Source organism: Anopheles moucheti, chromosome 3 (assembly GCF_943734755.1).
Source record: "Anopheles moucheti chromosome 3, idAnoMoucSN_F20_07, whole genome shotgun sequence".
NCBI lineage: Eukaryota > Metazoa > Arthropoda > Insecta > Diptera > Culicidae > Anopheles > Anopheles moucheti.
Genome location: NC_069141.1, coordinates 82,760,594 through 82,780,523, shown reverse-complemented (window position 1 = coordinate 82,780,523; position 19,930 = coordinate 82,760,594). Strand labels below are relative to the sequence as shown.

General features: G+C 44.2%; 1 protein-coding gene across 1 annotated transcript; it reads right to left on the bottom strand.

Annotated features, from left to right (window-relative positions):
* Positions 1-13,760: 13,760 nt before the first annotated feature.
* LOC128304859 (uncharacterized) lies at positions 13,761-14,551 on the bottom strand. Its single transcript, XM_053042098.1, has 3 exons — positions 14,380-14,551; positions 14,062-14,292; positions 13,761-13,980 (listed from the first exon to the last, which is right to left on the bottom strand). The coding sequence occupies exons 1-3, from the start codon at positions 14,549-14,551 to the stop codon at positions 13,868-13,870; spliced, it is 516 nt and encodes a 171-aa protein (XP_052898058.1). The 3' UTR covers positions 13,761-13,867.
* Between the last annotated feature and the right edge of the window lie 5,379 nt (positions 14,552-19,930).

The following is a 19,930-nucleotide window of genomic DNA, read 5'->3' as shown; positions in this document are numbered from 1 at the left end:
ACCACTCTTATCGGCACGCTGATGTTGGGGTGACACCTGGGTCAAGCTAGCGCCAGTTGGTGACCCAGAGCGCGCATGACACGATCGTCTAGAAGTTATGGCAGGCGAAAAATGTTGTTATTTAATGAACCTGTTTGCGAGTGAAATTAACCCTTCATGGAGAATATTTCGGTAATCTTGCATGTCAAGAAATTCGTTTTGCCGAATTGGGAGTTTTTAAGCATTGTTTTGACTTCCAGAACTGAATGACTTTAAACACTTTCCCGAACTTCAGAACTTCAAAATAACTTTCTCATCGTTTGCACTAAGGGTTAAGAGTGTTAAGAGTTTGTTCTATCACATGATGTGTCTCGAATATTTCCACATATTTCAGGACGCACATGGCGTCCGTTTCGAGGCATGCAAGTGCATGCATGTCGCACCACGCACTGCCACAGACGACACCCGAGACCGTCTAGTGCACACCTAATTGCTTATCCTTCGACAGTAGATTAAACCACCGTCACTCAACGATCACTCCAAATCCAACCTCCAATGTGTGCCCTGCCCGTTCCCGTTCCCCCATTGCGTGCGATAAGTGGATCGGTGACCTCAACTATGAGCATTAATGTTTTACACTCGGGGTAGTTTTTTTTCCTTCATTCTTCATCTTGAGCACCATTTTTCCAAGCGATCGTTTGGGCAGACAGTTCGGTGCGGACCCTTAAATGTAGTCCTCAATCAACCAATCGATCGAGAACGACGCGAATCGGGTATTTTGCTCGCAAAAAGCAGTACAACCACACCTTCGCTGAACTCGGTTTAATCGGCAAGCAGAGCAGGAGCATGAGCGATCGGATTCCTGATCGATCAATCGATCGCAAAAATTAATTTTACGATTTAAGTACGATTTAGATTTGCGTGCCCGCCGTAGGCCGGTGAATCAGAAAGGCTAACCATTAATGCCCCAACCCCTGCGCCTTTTTGGCGCGCCAGGTGGGAGGTGGGCGATGTATGTATGATTTGTGAATGGAATTCTTTTCCACCAAGTAGTGCTTTTATTAAAACCTCACCCCCCCTATCGAATGTGTCGATGGCTGTGTACCGCTGATAACTGGCCACCGATTAGCATTCCTGACCTAACGCCGTTCGCCCGATCGGTGAGGCGTGCAAAATACAGAAAAGCCTCCCGCAACAGGGGGTGGCGGAACGCAATTCTTTCGGGCCGGGAAAGAAATATCGATTATTCCGCTGACCTTACACCAACCGTCGAGGGCTGTTAACCTTCGGGCTGGTGTTTGTGGTGTTCGCACAGGAAACGTACGGTTACGGTTACATTGTTGCTTTCGGGTAGCCTAGGGTGTTGCACTACGTCATCGGTCTGGCATCGGCGTGGTAAAGGCCTAAAGGGTGGGTGAGCAAGTTGTGCCAACTTCAACTCCATTCCGTCTAGCATTAGAACAATGTGGGGGAGAAGAGGAATTGGCATTCGGGGCTTGAGCTATTTGTACCGGTCATGTTTCGTGTGTTGAGGTTGTGCTGTAGGTGCAGTGTTTTGGTGCGATAACTGTATCACGACATGATTCACAATGGGTGGCCATTCAGATTGACTTTGTTGCTCGCGGGCAAAAGAATGCAGATCACACGTGAGTCTGAGAAGTATTGGCAATGACAAGGACTTCAGTTCTAAATAATCGATTCAGGTCAAAATTCAGGTCTAAATAATCGATTTGCTTATACAGGATGGTGTGAGGTCTAATTCCAACCCCACCAGGCCAACGCCCAATTCTACCCCCTAAATAGCTATGTGTAATTAAGTTTTTCAAATCACCTTTTATTGGCACATGAATTTGCTAATAGCCAACGCCATCCGGTCTCCTTAGACTCCCGCCATATACTGCATCCACGAATAAAACGGACATTGATTTGAAGAAAAATGACTCACTTCCAGTGCATAATATGCGTCAATCGGTGAACGTTTTGCAAATACACACCCAGCGTATGCCTTGGGGCGTTTCGTGAACCGAAAAAAAAATCGAACGAAACCGCCTCATTACGTACGCTAAAGGACACGTCTCGATCAGTGCAGCAATTAATCAAAATTGATCCTTTATTTGCCGTGCGAATGCAAACAGACATTATTGTGCCATTTTTCCTGCCACCATTACCATTGCTTCCAACATTTTGCATGTTTTCTTTTTTTCTGTTAATATATATTCATGTTGCATTCAACGATTCGATTCGTAGAACATCAATTAATACACGTACAATGCAATTGCCTGCTTCGATTGCCGGTGTTATGATCGATATGGAAAAGCAGACAAGGACTGCACTGTTTGCTCCTTTGCTGCCGTGGTTGCTGAGCGTATTATCGAACCACGGTTCGATACAATCCTGGTTCCCTGGATGTTTATGGTCCTTTTAGCCTTTACAAAAAAAAATAGCAACCCCCCATAATTATGAGCCTGAGCCGAGGTTTACTAAATACTGCGGGCGAACTGCATGTTTTCTCCCCCATCCCCTACACGACCTAAACGTTCTGAATAAATAACCCAACCAGCAATTGGACTCCTCCCATCCATTTTTTATTCGGATCTCTCGTTCTGGCCTACATGCGACGCGAGATAAAAAATCGAACACACACGTGATACACACGCAAAATCACGGTACGCGATCCACGCCCTCCATCGCGCGTATACGGATATCGCAACGCACCAACACATTCAAAGCAACCGACCGACAACGCGTGTGTCGACAGGTACCTGTGTACTGTGCTCGCGTCTGCCGACTTAGAGTAAAATTTTGTCCTTGCAGCTTACGCGCCTATGTACGCATAGGCGAACACATTCAAAGCGACCGACCGATAACGCGTGTGTCGACAGGTACCTGTGTACTGTGCTCGCGTCTGCCGATTTAGAGTTAAATTTTGTCCATGCAGCTTACGCGCCTATGTACGCATAGGCGAACACATTCAAAGCGACCGACCGATAACGCGTGTGTCGACAGGTACCTGTGTACTGTGCTCGCGTCTGCCGACCTAGAGTAAAATTTTGTCCTTGCAGCTACGCGCCTTGCAGCTCAGCATATGCGGCTCGAAGCCCACATATTCAACCTCTCATTTAAAGCGTCCAACTGACTGGCGTGTGTGGATTTCTGCATTTAATCGTACTTAAATTATTATTTATTTCTAAACCATCGGTTGTAAAGTATTGGCAACACTTAAACTAAACAATTGGAACACTTTTTCCTAGGATATTTGAAGGACAAGCGCACAAATTCAATGATCAAAACTAGGTATAGTTTGATACATTCGAAGACATTGCTTTGTGGCGATCGGTAACACACGGGAGTATTTAACAATAGCAGGAAAAGTTTAAGTGTTAGATACATACATTGTTCTACAAAGTGGTTAAGAATAAGAAATGTAGTTTTTCTATACATATTAGTGGTGATTTTTCCACAATTTTTACATATTTTTAAGAATAACTAGAAAAGTAGCAGAGATAGATAAAAATGATGTTCTACAAAAATGTAAAGAATAAAATAATACATCTTTCTATGGTGTTTGAAAAGTTCTAAAACTTATACCAAAAATTTTTTTTCATTATTTTTCAATGCAAAAATTATTTCAAAATGCCTTAAATTTTATGTTTTATTTAAAAACAGCCAATCGCCAAGCCATTTGAATGTTTTTCAAAATTTTCAATGACAAAAATCCTTCCCGTTAGGCTTTGTTTATAAACCGTTAGCAACGCACGTGAGCCAAGCTACTCGCGCGACCCTGAAGGATGTACCTATTGCTGCTGCTCGACCGACTTAATCCAATATTCTCTTTCATTACAGCACTATCGCCACGCAAATATATGGGGAAAAAGAGTATCATTCTCTGATAACGGCTCTCACGAGAGAGCCAGAGAGTGGTGCTAGGTCCCCCACCCCTCTTTTTTTTGCATAGAATCATATTTTTGCTACGAGCCGGCGTAGGTCCACACGCTGCAAAAGCCGCCGGGCGACTGAAGCGGGCGTGGTTACGCGCCGCTTTATATACCATGCGGTGAGAGTGTGTGCGTGAAGGTTGAAGTTCGTCTTCCTGTCGGTTGTCTACTCGAAAGAAACTTGACTCAAAATTTGACTATGAGAACAAAAGAAACTCGACCAAGAGACTCCGCCTTTGCATGACTGGGAATTGCTCTCACTTTGGTGCGTTGCAAGTCGCTGGTGCGTGAGGGTGGCATAATTAACTGTACGAGTGCCCTCGGAATTTTGCACCGGTTTTCGGTACGCTTTCCTCTAACCTCATTGCACCCGTTTTTTTCCACTGCCAGGGAGCCTACATTTAAGAGCTATGCAGGGCAAGAAAGGTAGATGCATTTGGTATGCTTCTGAAACGCGGAATCCACACGGCACTGCTCGCGATTGCTTGATCTTTTGCTACGTGTAAATAATAAATTATCTCCCGCCGGGAATTCGTGGAAATTGCTGCTAATTGTGCGCTTGTTCTCGGGTTTGTAAAGATGCATGAATTATGAAATGAAAAGGTGCAGTAAAGCCCGATCATCAGCATAAAGGGCGAGGTATGTTGAATGAGAAGGAATGTTATAGAATTGTTAACATTGTTATTTGAATTCATCAGAAGCGTAGAATAGAAATTGCATGGATATTCATAACATTTGTATGTTTTTGTGAGAGTAAGTGGAACTAATATTTGATCAGACTCCACGCCAGTTTACATCTGGGGGTTCTGTAATACTCCTCTAACAGTCACTTTAAAGAGTATATAGCTTTCAGAGTATAGATATATTTGGTTCCTGGATGCCTCTTAAATGAAATAGTCTTATGATATGAACGCTAAAAAACTTAAGGCAATCAACATGATGAAGTCTTGAGCCGTAGATATCTCTGCGCTAAATTATGAGTCTGGCTTTAGGCAGTAACCGATAAATTGATTTAATTCCGTTTAATCCGTCCAAAAGAAAAGAGATCTAATTTACTAATTTTCTATTTTTTTTTAGATTTAAGAAAGAGATCTAAAGAGTTCTAATACTAATTTCTAAATGATTTTTAGATCGCATCATATCTATAGCAACAGACACTTCGAAAAACCGCATTCATATCTCAGACAATCCAAAATTAAAATAAATATGAAAGCAACCTGACGACATGTCTAGTAGAGTGTCACACAGAAAAAAAAAACGCTTTTTGAACATTTAACAAACCCACTTTAGATGTTCACGGTAAAACGTGCTTCGACAAGGAAGTATCACCTAGTATTCTTAGACGAAAACACATTCACCCATACTGTCAGTGTTGAGATTGATTGGTTATGTACATTTTATACCTCCAACCATATTCAACTTTAATCATCGATTACATCAAATTAGGCAGTGCTTGGGGTGCGTTTTTATATTCTTCTTAATCTCCACACTCCACCAATCACGGGCAAGGTCGGTGTGTCGTCGAGATCTAGCGCGCCCAGCGCTTGACTCCGATTTCAGGTTATTAAAATGCTCTAAACTGAACCTTAATGTTCAGTGCGTGCCAGTAAACAGTCAGTGACGGTCAAGAATGTCGTTTGCGTTGGTAAATCCAAGCAAGTACCGTTCGGACAGGTCTTCGATCCGTGCAGCTTGCAGGACATCTAGCCGCTAACCGTTTTGGCGGCTAAAAAAAAGGGGTGGTGGCATGGCCTGCCCACTGTTGCCAACTTGTTGACATTGCGCTGGCCCCTGCGTAAAGGAGAGCCCTCCAGTAGTGGACCGGAGCGCACCGAATGGGAAGGTGATCTTGCAAGCATTATCCGTCGCCAGTGCGTCGGACGTACACACGGATGCCTTTCCGTGAGAGGACCCTCGGTCGTCTCGGGGACTGTACGAGGCGGTTTTCGGTTGTTTGGCCGATTTCGAAAGTTGAAACCACCACGAGTCGAGGCGGGTGTGTAACAGCAACTCCGTGCACTTATCCGGGTGTTTCTACTTCTGCATCCTGCAACACCTGTCACAGCGCACCGGTGGCCTTGTCGGTGGCATGATTATCAGTCATGGAAACGAGTTCGGTCCTGTGTTACGATCTTATTTACGACCTGGTGGTACCTGGCGACCGACACCGTACACCAGTTGCAGAGACCGTGATTTCGAGACCCGCAACATCAACGCGATATACTTCCTTTTTATCGGATCTCCAGCAGATCCCCTCTTCTCTGTCGAGCGAGTGTGCTTGTTTTTGTTTTAGGGGATGGCGAAGTTTTTTTTCGGTAAAAGTTGTCACACCGGCACCATAATTGCCTCCAAACTGATCAAGGCCGGCTGAAGTTGGGGTCCTGCAGTGTCGCGGTGTCCAGATGTGGTTATGGTGAGCGTGAGTGAGAACTGCACCGCAGCGAGTGCCATGTTTTGAGGGATTATGACGAATGATGAAATGGTTCGGTGGGTACGTATCTTCTGACACGAATCACGTCCTTCAGTGTGCGTTTTATCTGAAACTGATTCTTGAATCTACATTTCTTTCGCAAGTGTTTATGTTTAACGCCCGGGATTAGGATGCCGATTTGCCCTAAACGTGTTGAGTTGCAGGCTGAGAGGTTATTACACAACCTATCTTCATGAGTCACTTCTTAGCTCCCAATGCCGCTGTGGGAAAGAGCGACGATCATTCACGAAAGATGCCGACGATAGTGTGGAACAGAAAATGGGAGATCACGAAATCTTACTATAAATCTAGCGTAAAATTAATTCCCTGGCTGGAAGACATCCGAGGTATCGAAATATTCTGACATTGACTTTCGCAATCACTTGACATTGTCCCTGAGTACGTACCAGCATGTATGTTGATGTGTCGATAGGAAGTTTTTTTGTGTGTGCTTAGAACAACCACGTATCCGGGCAGTAGTAGCAACCGGTAAAGCAATCAAACCTCGGCCCAGAATTAATTTGGCGAAACCACAGAACACACCATTCACCAGCTGCCAACCTCCATCAGCGTGCCGAAAAGTGGTTTCAGATATAATGTTAATGTTTTTTTGCTACCACTGTTTGTGTAGGCTTTGCTAAATAAAGCAGGTGCTCCGATTGTTTCGTGCCACCGGGCTGACTCCCGATGACTTCCGCCTCGCTGAATGGCAAAAAAATTGAAAGGGAAGCCAAACAGAGACCGGGAACGCTCCGATCTTGAGCGTTCGCTGCTTTGACATTTCGATCCGGTAGGCTATGCGGTGCGGCACAGTAGAATCTCACGCGATTATGATCACTTCGTGGTGGACCACACCTCGACCTCGGCCGAGGACAAAGAACAGCGTGTAGGTTGCCTCTTCATTGGAAGGCTCGTGAGCTTCTAGCGACCAAAGACGTGAGACTTCAATTATGATTAATACGCCCTGTCTTGTCGCCCCGGTTTTGGTACGGGTTGGGATATATGGTTGTAATTGCGTACGGACCAACACCCGGAAAGGCGTGCAAGTTGATAGAAGCGTTCTTAGTGTACCGTTAGTGAAACCGATCACTCGATGATAGATAGTCCCCTACACCGTTTATCTTAACGTCGACGACGTCGGGCGCACCATTTTGACAGGTTGTTTTAGAATAATGTGGTACTGTTTTTCGCAGACACTCCTATCGTGAAAAGGGCATATTACGCACTAATTCCCTTCCAAAAATGTCATATTTTTCCCGGAACTTTTTGCAAATCCCCCATAATGGTTTGTTCTTACAGAAATCAAAGGTTAAGTAGGTTCCTTCCTATGCGAAAATTGTGTACGGTTGGCATAATGAGACGAGGGTCTGACAGTTGTTCCTTCCGGCAGAATGGTTTTCTGCGAATGGATAGCGGAATGAAACCATTTTGAAGGCGCTTCAGGACCCGGCATCCGTCGGCTAGACAATTCGAAACGTCCAATTATAGGACATGAAAGTCTTGCGATTTGGGAAGGGTTCGTGTGGGCGCAATGTCATAACCAATGTTTGCTCATTAAACCCACGTTCCTTGCTTTATGGTGTGCCACTTTGTAGGGTTCCAACGACGGGATTAGGAGTTGGTTTTTTTTTTGAGCTGGAGTCTTTTCTTTTATTATGTTTCTTACCTAATTAAAAACAGCGACCCTAATTGATTAATATAACACCACCTTTCACAACCTGTTGCAATCAGCGGGACCAAGTGATTATGAGAAATAGAAAATAAAGCTGCTATGATTGTTTTACCACCTAAATCCCTCATATTAAATTAGCGATAATCATCCTTAAATGTGGAAAACAACAAATGTTCGAGGCCATGTAAACAAAACAGCTTGGAATGGTCCCCATCCCAACGATTTCAGCGTATCAATTTTTAATTGCCCGTAAAAAATGCCACAAAACAAATGTGAAGCAAGAATAGACAGCTGATTTTATCGCTTACAGCATACCAAATTTGATCGCGATGTCTTCATCGCTTCTTCATCCTTCGTACAGCAACCGTCATGCTGCGACAGACAACCAGACATCGATACCCATCCTAAATTAACCTTATTTCCATCTGTAGCACGGTGTACCGCCGTTGTCTATTAGGTTTAATCGATATCACTTGATCGCGATGCGTGACAAATCAATTAGTGACGAACTCTGATTGATCGTGCTTGTTCGTTCGCAAGGGTCCGCTTTGTGTAAGGGCTGTTCCGTCCCGCGTAGGACTGTATCACCCTAGAAGAGGAGGAGGATCCGGTCCGCAGGGTGTTTGAACTCGGATGGCTTCTTGCGCGCGGTTCAGATCGTTGGGGTGTTATTTTTTCCACTCAAGATCTCTATCGCCTACGGATTGGAGATTTGTTTTTTTTTTGTCTACTTCTTCTAACTAAGGGCGGCAACTTATTTGAGCGGATATCATTTGACTACCACCTGTCAATCTGATCGAACACACAGGGGCACATTTTAATCATGGCTGCTTAAATTAATGGTGTTGGCTAGCTATGGTCGATTGCGGTAGAGAAAGGAAGTTCACCCCGTTCAGTGGGCCGTTTGTGATATTGCAGGTGTTCTAATCATTGGTGACCTCGGTGACTACCGTCCTTTGCGCTGTTGGTATCAAGAAATTTAGAAATAATAGCAGCTAACATATGTCCCACAGACGGTGCATTAGAGAGGCATGAAAAATCGCCCCAAAATATAGCCAATCGATGGGAAATGTTTGCCCGCAATTCGGCACGATTTGTATCTGTCAAGACGGAAGCAATTTAATCGTCTTACTCATACACCGCCGCGTATGATCAGTTGGCAAACCTCCATCCTTCCCGGCTCGGCCCTTTCATTGCACTGGGTTTCGAACATTTGTTTTGATCGGCGGCTTCATGTCACGGTCATAATTGGCAAACAGATTAGCAACTTCCAAAAGAGGGTTCGGCAAACGTTCGCGTCTCGTACGATTGTTGCAAGCCCTGGACAAAACGGTACTCCGGCTAGCTGGCCGAACAATGAATCGTTCCCTCGTCTGCGGGACTGGAGCGGGAGTATCGTCTTGAGTCCGTGAGAAACCGGAGGCCGTGCATCCGGACGGTATCCGTGCCGGTGCTGGCGGTGCTTATGCAATTGGTCAGTGGCGTGACGGCCACCGGATGACGGATCGGATATCACAATAAAGCCACAAAGCGGAGTCGACCGGCGAAAGTAATTTGTGTACGACGCGTTTTTAACGACGTTTCATAAGGCAAAAAAAACCGAATCACAAACGCACAATAATGGGCCGAAGCGTGCTGTTGCTGCGGCGGACGAGATCATGCGTGGCGTCATTCCGTTGGCGGTTTCGTTGCGTTCGTGCTGATATTGCTGGATGAAAACGGGAGCTTTTTTTGCTGTTGGTTTCGAGTGAAAGGGGTCTATCTCTTTGAGGTAGACCATATCTTCCAGATGTGTAACTCCAGCTGGAGTTTGAATGAATATTTCTTTGCTATTTACGGTGACCCTGACGATCGTCTGGTGGGAGAGATCTACAACAGCTCATAACGTTTGTCACTGATAGTGCAAAAAATGACAACACAGTGGTTCGGTTCGAGTGCAGGTGTGCTCCACCGTTAGACACGGGGCTGAAAAGAGCACTCAAACACACAAACAAAAACAGCTCCGGCGTTCCAGTACACCGGTAGCCCATGATTACTCTAATTAAGGTGATGTCGTGAGCTGAGATTAATCTAATCAGCGACACGTTTTCCCTCTCCCCTAGTGCCGCGTACAGTTATGGAAACATATGTTCACAGTCGTCGACTAACGCCAGTGCTTGGCGGGTGCCCCACATCACTCGGAGGACGCCACCGGGCCCGTGTGTATTGTGTGCTGGGTTGGGTGTTTCCTTAGGGTGGGAAGAAACGCTAGAATGAATGGTGATGTGGCGTGAGAAGTGGTAGCGAGATTTGCAACGTTGCTTGCCCTACGAAAATGTCGCCATTTCGTTCTCTTTTGTTTGCCGATGCATTGCTGGGCCCGTTTGTTGCAATGCGCGATCGTTTTACTGCTCGAATGTGGAACAGTCGGCAAAGTCGGCTGTACGATAAGCTGGTCTAAATTAGGGCGAAATAATAGCAAACCACCCGGTCCATTCAAGAATTGAACAGCAGAATTGTTCTACTATCGCTGATGAGCTGTTTCGCCACAAATGCACCTAAGTCGACTACCGAAGCCATTGATAAATAGCGAAATACGACTCGATGAGGAAACGACGCCGGTTGCATTCGGAACAATCAATTCTTCGGAGTTGCTGGCTTAATTGCTCTCTTGATTGATTGCTTTGCACATATTATTTGCTGTTCCGTATCAATTTCGTAACATTCTTAATTAAATAAACAAGAAATAAACGATTGCAACCCTTCCCGCATTTCCAATTATAAAACAAACAACCTGTGATTCCGATACAGCGGTGTGTTCCACGAGTGTGTTTTCTCCATTTTTCCGCATCAAAGTTTACGTAAATGAGACGCGAACTGCCCGCGTTTTGGCTGGCCATGTTACGGTGGGTTGGGTCAGGAATGTTCCTACATAATACGCGTGCAGAATATTACCAAACATATCCCAGACGAAAACTCTCCACAACTCACAGCCGTGTGAGGCAACTGTAAAACACACAAAGTCGTCGGAAGGCGGATGTTATAAAATATGTTAAATTAAATTTGGAATTTCGAGTGGAAATTGAGTTGTTGAGTTGGGTCGTGTGTGTTTTCGAAGCAGAAACATAATCATTTTGTATGCGAAAATTGGACCAAGGGAAAACTAAACACACGGTCAACACACTCACTAGCTGGCGTCTGTGAAAATCTGGTGCCAACATCATCGGATGAAATGCATGCTGAAGGAAAAGCACGCGCACACACACACACAATAAGTCTGGGCAATCTCCGTTACACAAAGCTCGATCAAGGATGCCCCTGAAGCCAGGGTGGCAGGAAGAGACCGGTACTGATGCCCTCCCCTCGTAGACCACACGGAATTGTTGGAGACTGGCTGCGAAGGGTGCGTGTTGCAGCGTATGCCGCGTCACCAGCCGGACCGAGATACCTTCACCGGCTTCGTCCGACTGGCCGTTGTTGGAATGCAAGGTCGGTTCAGTTCCGCTGACTTCGGGCTCGGAGTCTCGTTTCTGGTTGATTTTATTATACTGCAGCGAGGCATTCGAGTGGGCTGAGCTGTTGGTCCTGGTTCGCTCGGTTGGGCGATTTGTTTAACGACAAACATCGATTGCTAGGCGGGGAGTACTTTTAAGGTGAAAATTGACGTCTTAAACCACCTGCTCTCAAAAAGAAGGTCTGGATGGTTGGGCTTTTTGTCACTGCCCGTCGCTCTCAAACGATCACCAGAAACCACGCTCGAACTCAATTCCGACCTGAAATAATTCATTCGTGCCGTGGCGAACCGATTTGGAAATCGACAGACGCACAGTTTTCCTGCCGTTTTGTTTGGCGGCCCAAACTCGTGAGGTTAATCAAAGCGCAAGCACCAGACGATCGATTGTGTGCGGTTCGATATAGAATATTGGTTCGATCGATCATGCGTTAGGAAAATGGTTAGTCCCTCACGACCGCTTTCGATGCTGTGTTGCAAGCGCTTGAGAATTGCAGATTTGTTGCAAGCGAAGATTCGAATCTCGCCACTCGAAAAAAAAACGGAACATTCCATGGGAATGGTAGTACAGACGGTCGAGGTCATTATCATGTCGTTACGATCGGCGCAAAAATTAGCGAGCTGCGCTCTGGACAACATAAAACTCGTACATAAATGAGTTTAACTGTGCACGATTTGTTAAGTAATGGTGTTTGATACCTTTAAGTACTTTTTTCCACTTCACCGCACAACCAACGAGCACACATTCTAGCAGTTGCGTGCAAACACCTGTGAAAACGAAAAAAAAATGTCAATAATGTGATCTCGCTTGCCGAACCTGTGGCTAATTACGAAGCATAGCCACACAGTCACAGCTCGTACATGTTCTTGGTCCGGTGGCGTTGGCGGTGTGATTGTAAACATGCATGCTAGAAGCAAAACGAGTGAGAACGGTTATTAGCACCACGCACCGGGCATCGGGGTGGGTGGGATAAAGATTTGCTTTTTGAACGAGATCGTTTATTGGCAATTAGAGAAAAAAAGCTGTTCACTGCTTGCTCACGGTACGTGCGGTCGCGATTCGGTGGGAATGTCCCAAAAAGCCGCCCGCAGGTGTTGGGTGAAGTCGTGCGTTTGACGAGCGAATGCCAAAGCACTAATTAGTGTTGGCAGAATGGGCCGCACGTTTTGTCCATTGCCGCGAGAGTGAAAGCGTTTTCGATTTAGTGTTGTTTGCGCCAAGCTCAGTGTCTGTCGTTATGCTTACAGAATAAGGTATAGCAGAAGGTATAGTTTAAAGCACATGAAAGTTAGTCTAAACTATTATTACCTCTGCACGATGGTAAATTTTAGAGTTCGCACTGAAAAGGCTTAATGTTTAGCTGAGGGGTGTTTTATAAACTAACTTATGGTTAGGCATAAAACCTAAATGAAAATACAGTTGAGAATTTAATCGCTAACGTTACTTACCAAGAAAAACATACATATTTCCTTTGAGTTATGCGGTATTCAAAAAAAAGGATTCAAAACTTGTATCAGTAAGGATTCCATTTAAGAAGGTATTTTATAAAGGAAATTCCGAATCGATTTAAGTCAATGGGCTAGATTGTTCAAATAAAAGAAGATGAGTAAGATTGATATTTGTTCTGCATTGTTCATTTATTCGTCATTCAGTATCATTCTACTTCAGAATTCTTAGAATGCAACTTTTTTTAGGTCGATCAGGTGTACATGAGAGTTAAGTACCAATGTCACTTTTCCATCACGCTTCATACTAGAGAAATCGTAGGAATTATCCTTCAATCCGTGAGAATAATCCTTGAAGCATACTTCGCGCGTTGAACTTTACAGCTTCTAATTGTTTATCATCTGGAACTTCTTCATCGTCATCCGTGTTCAAAAGTACCTTTTCTAATTATTTGTTTCATTCTCTTTTCCAGTATAAAATTACAAGGTGTAATTTTTCAAGGTAAGTGAATTTTTTATACCAACTCAAGTGTTCAAAATTGGAATTGTAAATGAGAGCTGATAATTAGATAATGGACCACGAAGGAGTGAGTTGCTAAACTAACACTTTCTTCAATAAACGCTTCTTCTAGATCGAAGCTCTAAATTGGTTTTGACAGGATAAGCATTTCGAATGAATATTTATGTATTTCATTGCCTACACTAACCACTTATTCTACAAAACAGAGTTCTAATACCGGTTGTTTAACATTTTCACCCTGGTTCGCTAACAAACCACACAGTTTCGGTAAACGCATTAATGCGCATAAATTTCTTTAAATTGAGCACTTATTTGAACGCTTCTCGAACAAATCCGCCAACGCTTGACTTTGAAATCAATATTTTTCATCATCATAAAACACTTCAAAGCTATCCTTTTCCGCACGCTTGCCCGAGTTCATTTCACGGTACAGCAGCAAAATAATTGTGCTGGCAAATGTAAGAACCACTGGAACGAGGGAAAAAAAAATCGCACAACACAGAACGCTGTTTAGAAATGTTGTTTACAGCTCGACACAATAACACTCACGCGTTGCAAAGATGAAAGCAAAAATACCAAACTGTCTCTCGCCGGATCCCGCCTCGAACAGCATCCAATCGATGTGTGCATGGCCAAGGAAGCCGGTCGCCGCTACTAGGAAGCACAGAAATGGTAGCAAATACTTAGCCTTCTCCTGCCATATGCCCCAGAAGAATGCTCCGCCGATGACGAGGTAGATGATGGAAAGGATAACCACGAGAGTAATTTCCAGGTTGTACGCTTAGCCAGGGTAGAAAGAATTTTGCATTTGGTTAGTAAAAAAAAGAGGAGGTTAATTGGTTTGGGTTTCCTCCATTCCACACTCACTACTGTTCTCGGAAAAGCAAGGGCTACTTTGATCGGAAAAGCTCAATGAGCGACCGGCCATGGTTAGCAGGTACAAGCTGCAGACAGTCGTTCCACTACCAGCCAAGTACGCAATTAGCTTCTTCTCCTCGTAGGAAATGTGCAACCAAGAAGGAACCAGCAAGGGCCGCATTCTGGAGAGAACTGACTGAGGATTGCGATTTTATGTTATTGTTACGATGACGGCGCTTTGATTGGCGCTTATCATTGGATTGGGCGACAAAGCTTATCAATTCCATGTCGAACGAACGGTGTTTTGTTTACAAAACTCGGGGTGCTGTGTCAGACAAAATGCTTTGCTAGTATACGACTGGCTAGTGTGGATTTGAATTGATTTTACGCCACTCGCATGAGAGATTTGATTATCTCTCAAGATGCAGTTTTGTTATGAAACACATCAAGGGGAATCCTAGTGTTATATTTAAACATCCAACTTTTTTTGAGCAAGTTTTCACTTTAAAGTGCAACGATTTGCACCGTTTCCCGAAACGTTCGAGAAAGTAAATGCTAATAGAAAGTGCATCTAAATTTGGCATCATGCTGCGAATGACAATTTGAGCATTGCGCAATGATGCATCACATTTCGCTAGCTCGTAAAATCACGCAGTTTTGTGGGAGAAATTAACTTTTACGACTTCAACTTCACCTTAAGAAACAGAGGAAACTAGTTCAGCACTCTCTTACCGCATGTGACACGCTCCTAATGCAGCCATAAAACGACCAAGTATTGCAAGGCAAACCTTTCGGCAATTTTATGACACTGTCCCAAAACCGGCCCCCGAATGAATTGACCAGAGCAACTTGAATAACATGAGACATTGTTACGGATAGTGTTTTGCACGTTCCTTGAAGATTATCTCACCGCGAGCATAATCGCAATGTAAACATGCCGTAGCAATCAAGATCAGATCAAACTTTGGCACATGGTGATTGATAATGAAGTAGTTTTATAGAACTGTGCCGTAAAAAAAAAATGCAGAAATAAAGCTCCATATCGCACACCTCAATAATAGTGGACAGCACCCAGACAGTTTAAATGCTGGTGGTATTAATGTACCTTCGATTCGCTGTACGCCACCCATCGAAACGTACACATCGATGCATGATTTACGACTCACCACCAAAGAACGGGTGGATGCACACCCAAAAAAAAAAAAAACCGACAAAAAAATAGAATTCGCCCCATATTCAAACCCTTCTTTTTCGGGGTTGACACATGAATGGCCGCTCCTTTGGACGATTGATTTACGATCTCGCTGGTCAAGTACGAGTCACTCATGACTACCTCCAGGCGGGGAGGCCACTCTAATTGTTGGTGTTATAATGAAGTTTGTGGCTCCCTGAGAGGTGTTCGGTTCGGCGGAGTGCTTTGGCTCTTTTTTTGGAACCGTTCACAGATGTTATTAAAGTGATTAGTCACACCTTGTGAGTTTCATATTTTCACGTTGTTTGTTCTGGAGGATTGAATGTTCGATTTTTTTTTTCGCTTTTTACCAGTGTGCTACAAATCCTCACTTTTATATGATTTATTTCTTAATTTTAATTACTATTGTCTAGAGACAATAGATATAGAGACGTTAAGTCGTGAAAATGGAACGCGAGTGAATGTATCTCTTTCGTTCGCTGCATGTTGCTCAAGTGGTCGCCATTTTTTCCTGGTTCACTGCACAAAGTAACGATCGGTGGCACATTCCGTGCCAGTTGTGTCCATAAAACCGTCCATCGACGACCGATCGACGGTGGCTGATTTGCAAATCGTTATGACTTTCGCTTACGCATACGCGTTTGATGGAAAGGACGGTGTGCTCGGCGCTGACCCAAACCGTCCCGACCTGGCGGAGATCCCGTCACCATTTAAGGGTGTTTTAGATTAATCAAAATTTCTTACATTCCAGAAGCGTGGCCGGTAAAATTGGAACACACAGTGCGACACTGCGCTTATCCGAGCGTCTTGCGCGTAAACTATCGTTGATGATCTTTTTCGCGCTGATGTATGGCACGCAAAACGAAGAGTAGGCAGATTAATGACATAATAATGGTATGATTACATACTCCGTTACAACGGCCGACCGGCCACACGGGGCTCGCCATAAAGCGGCATACCCCCAAATGAGAGACAATGTTCGCATGTTGCAACGATGATCCATCGCGCAGAGTGATCCGGATCGATCGGAGCTGATCGGGTAATCGGTTCGAAGAAGAACAGCCACCACAAACGGGAACGATCAGCCAAAGAAAAGCATAACACGTAAGTCAGCAACCAAGCGAGACACATTAGAGCACCTGGATCCAGGGCAGCCAATGTTGGCCAGTCTTTGCAAAATTACATGTGGTCGCTTCGGTTCCGGATCTTCGTACCACTGGCCGAATGGTCAATGATGCGTGGCAAGTGGGTCGATTGGAAAGGGAAACGAACGTTACCGGGCGGATGGGTACCAGCTGGTATGTTAAGGTCACTCGAACGTCTACCCTTTTTTTTCGGTGGAGACCGCCAGTAAGGACGTAGATAGCTACCGTTTTGATCGCTCGATATCGATATCGATATCGAGACCGGAACGAGTGTAGGGTGCACTTGAAAACCTTAGAGGAAAACAATAATGGAGGGAGAACAAACGGTGCTTCTTGAAGTGTAATGCGTGCGGTATCCAATGCAGCACGGCTTGGAATTAGTCGACTAGGTCACGCGTGAAAGATATTTATTGATTCTGAAGGTTCGTTTTTAGTAATTTCTTTTATAAATTCGATTTCTATCCTTTGATTTTTGAGGTGAAAACTAACACGTAACCTTAAGCAGTGATTGTAATTTAAAACAGTGAAAATCTGTCGAATCTGTGGTGGGACCTAAACGGCGTACTGTATTGTGAGTCGTTTATTTTATTTTTAAGCTAATATAAATAACCAATTTCGATATCCTTATTACCTTTGTTGACATCTCAAAACAGAGACATTACATTACATTGCTTTCTTTTTCACGCAAATATCCACCAGTATGAAACAGTCAATCTGGTTAACTCTTATGGATTAGGCCATAAAACAACAAAATGAACGTATCCGTTACATATTTCACACCAACCCTCGAGTGTCGGCGGAAGCAGTTTCAACTTTGCAACATATTGCACATACCTAATCAAATCACACTTTCCATTTCTACCTCAACCTTGTCATAAAATCGGTTTTCGATTGCACGTCACCATCGGCGGCAAGAATCGCAGCCAGTAGTTCTGCGGCCCCAACACCTAACCCAACGATCATAATTTCCCACCACGAAGCCAACCCCAAAACCGCACCACGAAAAACAGCTCCGTGCGCGTGCCCGGGTACACTGCGGATGTGGATCAAAATCGCGCGTGCCACACTTGCGAGCCGCTGCATTCTACCATGTACAGGCTACGTCCGGGGTGTCGCCGGTGGTTTTATGTGTTGCCGCATTGATCGAAATTCTTGCGAGCAAATTTCGAAAAGCGTATAAAAGGCCAACAAATAACTTTAAGTCAACAACAGCGGCACGGTCGACGGTTGTAGGAAGTGCCCGCGTGGCTACCGTGTTCGGGGTTGGAAGTAACCCCTTTTTAACAAAGTATCGTACACACCCCTGTCCAGATATCTTACGGAGTTACGGTTCGCTGAGAATTCAAATGCAAACATCCGCACCCCATCGGGGTGGGTTTTCGTTTTTTTTTTGGGTAGACGGACGTACTTACAACATGGTTAATGCTTGTGGTCACTGCGATCGTGCCGCAGTTGTTGCTTGGCGCAATCGGTCCGGGAATTGACAGGGCAGGACTGTTGCAGGGCAGCCCGTAAGCACACCCTTTCGACGACGTGCCAATAAAAGTTCCATTAGCGTACGTGATATACGGCCACGGATCGGCTTAATTAAGCCAATGACCCTGCGAGGGCGCACGCGCGTCCCAGCCCGGTGCGCTGATGGTGGCCCATCGATCCGTACGTCCGAACGTCGAACGGCGATGGATTTAGGGCCATGCCAATAATCAGCTTGTAATTTGGGCGCGTGATAGACGGTGAGAACGGCCACGAACGTATCTCCTTCCGCCCTTTTTTTTGTGTGGTCGATGGGGTGTGTAACGGAGGTTTTCTTTTTATTGTGTGACGATGAGAATCGTGACAGCTAATGAAGTCGGAGGGAACCGACTGTCAAGCGAGGTGATTGTGATGAAATAAAAGTGTGTTGTACGGCGTGAATCAAATAGATATTGACATTCAAAGATTCAATTTGGTGAAACCTAGCCAATATGTATCGATAAAAGCGACGAAACGTGACTGGCTGATTTCAAATAATTTTCAACTATTACTCACTTAGTTTGGGTACTTGAAGAGAGAAAAATGTCTATAGCCTCAGAATAAGGAAGTACAGAAAAAACCCAAGTAAGTATAAACGAAACACATGAAAACAGAGTTTTGCACGATTTTAATACATACTAAATAATCTTTTAATGTTTCTTACGATCAAATTAAATAGAGTATTTATTTCCATGTACGACCCTCATTGAAGGATGTGAGCTGAACCCGCAAACTACAAAAAACCAGATTATTTATCTTAATTAAAATCCTGTATAGGAAATGATAGGCTTAGGTTAGTTGCGATGTTTACAGCCCTGCTACTAGGAAACCGTGCACCTTTCGTGTGTAGCGCACCTCATGCTCGCCCGGTACACACATTTACACCCCATCAGTCAGTCCATCCGTGCCCACGTGCGTTACATGTACGATGCCGAAACCAATAACGCGGCATGGTGCACGATATATCCGATAGCACCGGTACACGCGTTTACATGGTAAGGCAATTTCGACTTCGGTTACGTTCGATTGAAAGTGCCGTCCTTTTGCTTCGAGGAAAATACTCGCCGACAACAAAAAAACCTTGAATACTTACCCCACACTTTGCAAAGAACTGTCATACTTTGGCAAGATTTTCACATTGTATGCTTTCTCCTAAAAACCGTTCCATTCATTTACCAGGAATTTGTATGGAAAACTTGTACAAAAGTTTATTGCCTTGCTTCTTGGAAACTTGATGGTGCAATTGGTGGACATTTTTATGTTGTTACTTTGTGAATGAAGTAGTACCATTCAGTCATTCGAGTTCTTTTTTGTTATTACGTGAAGAGAATGGGGCAAGATGCTTAATGCCAAACAGTTAAGAAGCTTTAACAAATCCATAATTTTTTGAAGGTATTTTCTTATGCTTGAAATATTGGGCAGGTTACGTCTGCTACAGAAATCCTACCAAAATATTTATCCAAGTTGGCTTATGCAAAACATACTGGGCAAACGTACTTGATACCGAATTGACAGACCATTGACAGCTTTATGACTTTACGTCACAAATAGAAGCTGTTATTAAATTACGTAATTCCCATAATAATTACACAAATATTTTAATTACTTTTATCCGATATAGGTATTCATTGAAACAAAAATAAATTAAACTTAAACTTCTTATAACGGCTCGAAGAGGGCAAATAACTCATTAATCCAATTCTTTTCCATT

Coding starts and splice junctions, on each gene's coding strand:
- LOC128304859 (XM_053042098.1), bottom strand. CDS start 14,551: ATGCGGCCCTTGCTGGTTCCTTCTTGGTTGCACATTTCCTACGAGGAG. Junction 14,293..14,379: donor TTGCTTTTCCGAGAACAGTA/GTGAGTGTGGAA, acceptor ACCCTGGCTAAG/CGTACAACCTGGAAATTACT. Junction 13,981..14,061: donor TGCTTTCATCTTTGCAACGC/GTGAGTGTTATT, acceptor CCCTCGTTCCAG/TGGTTCTTACATTTGCCAGC.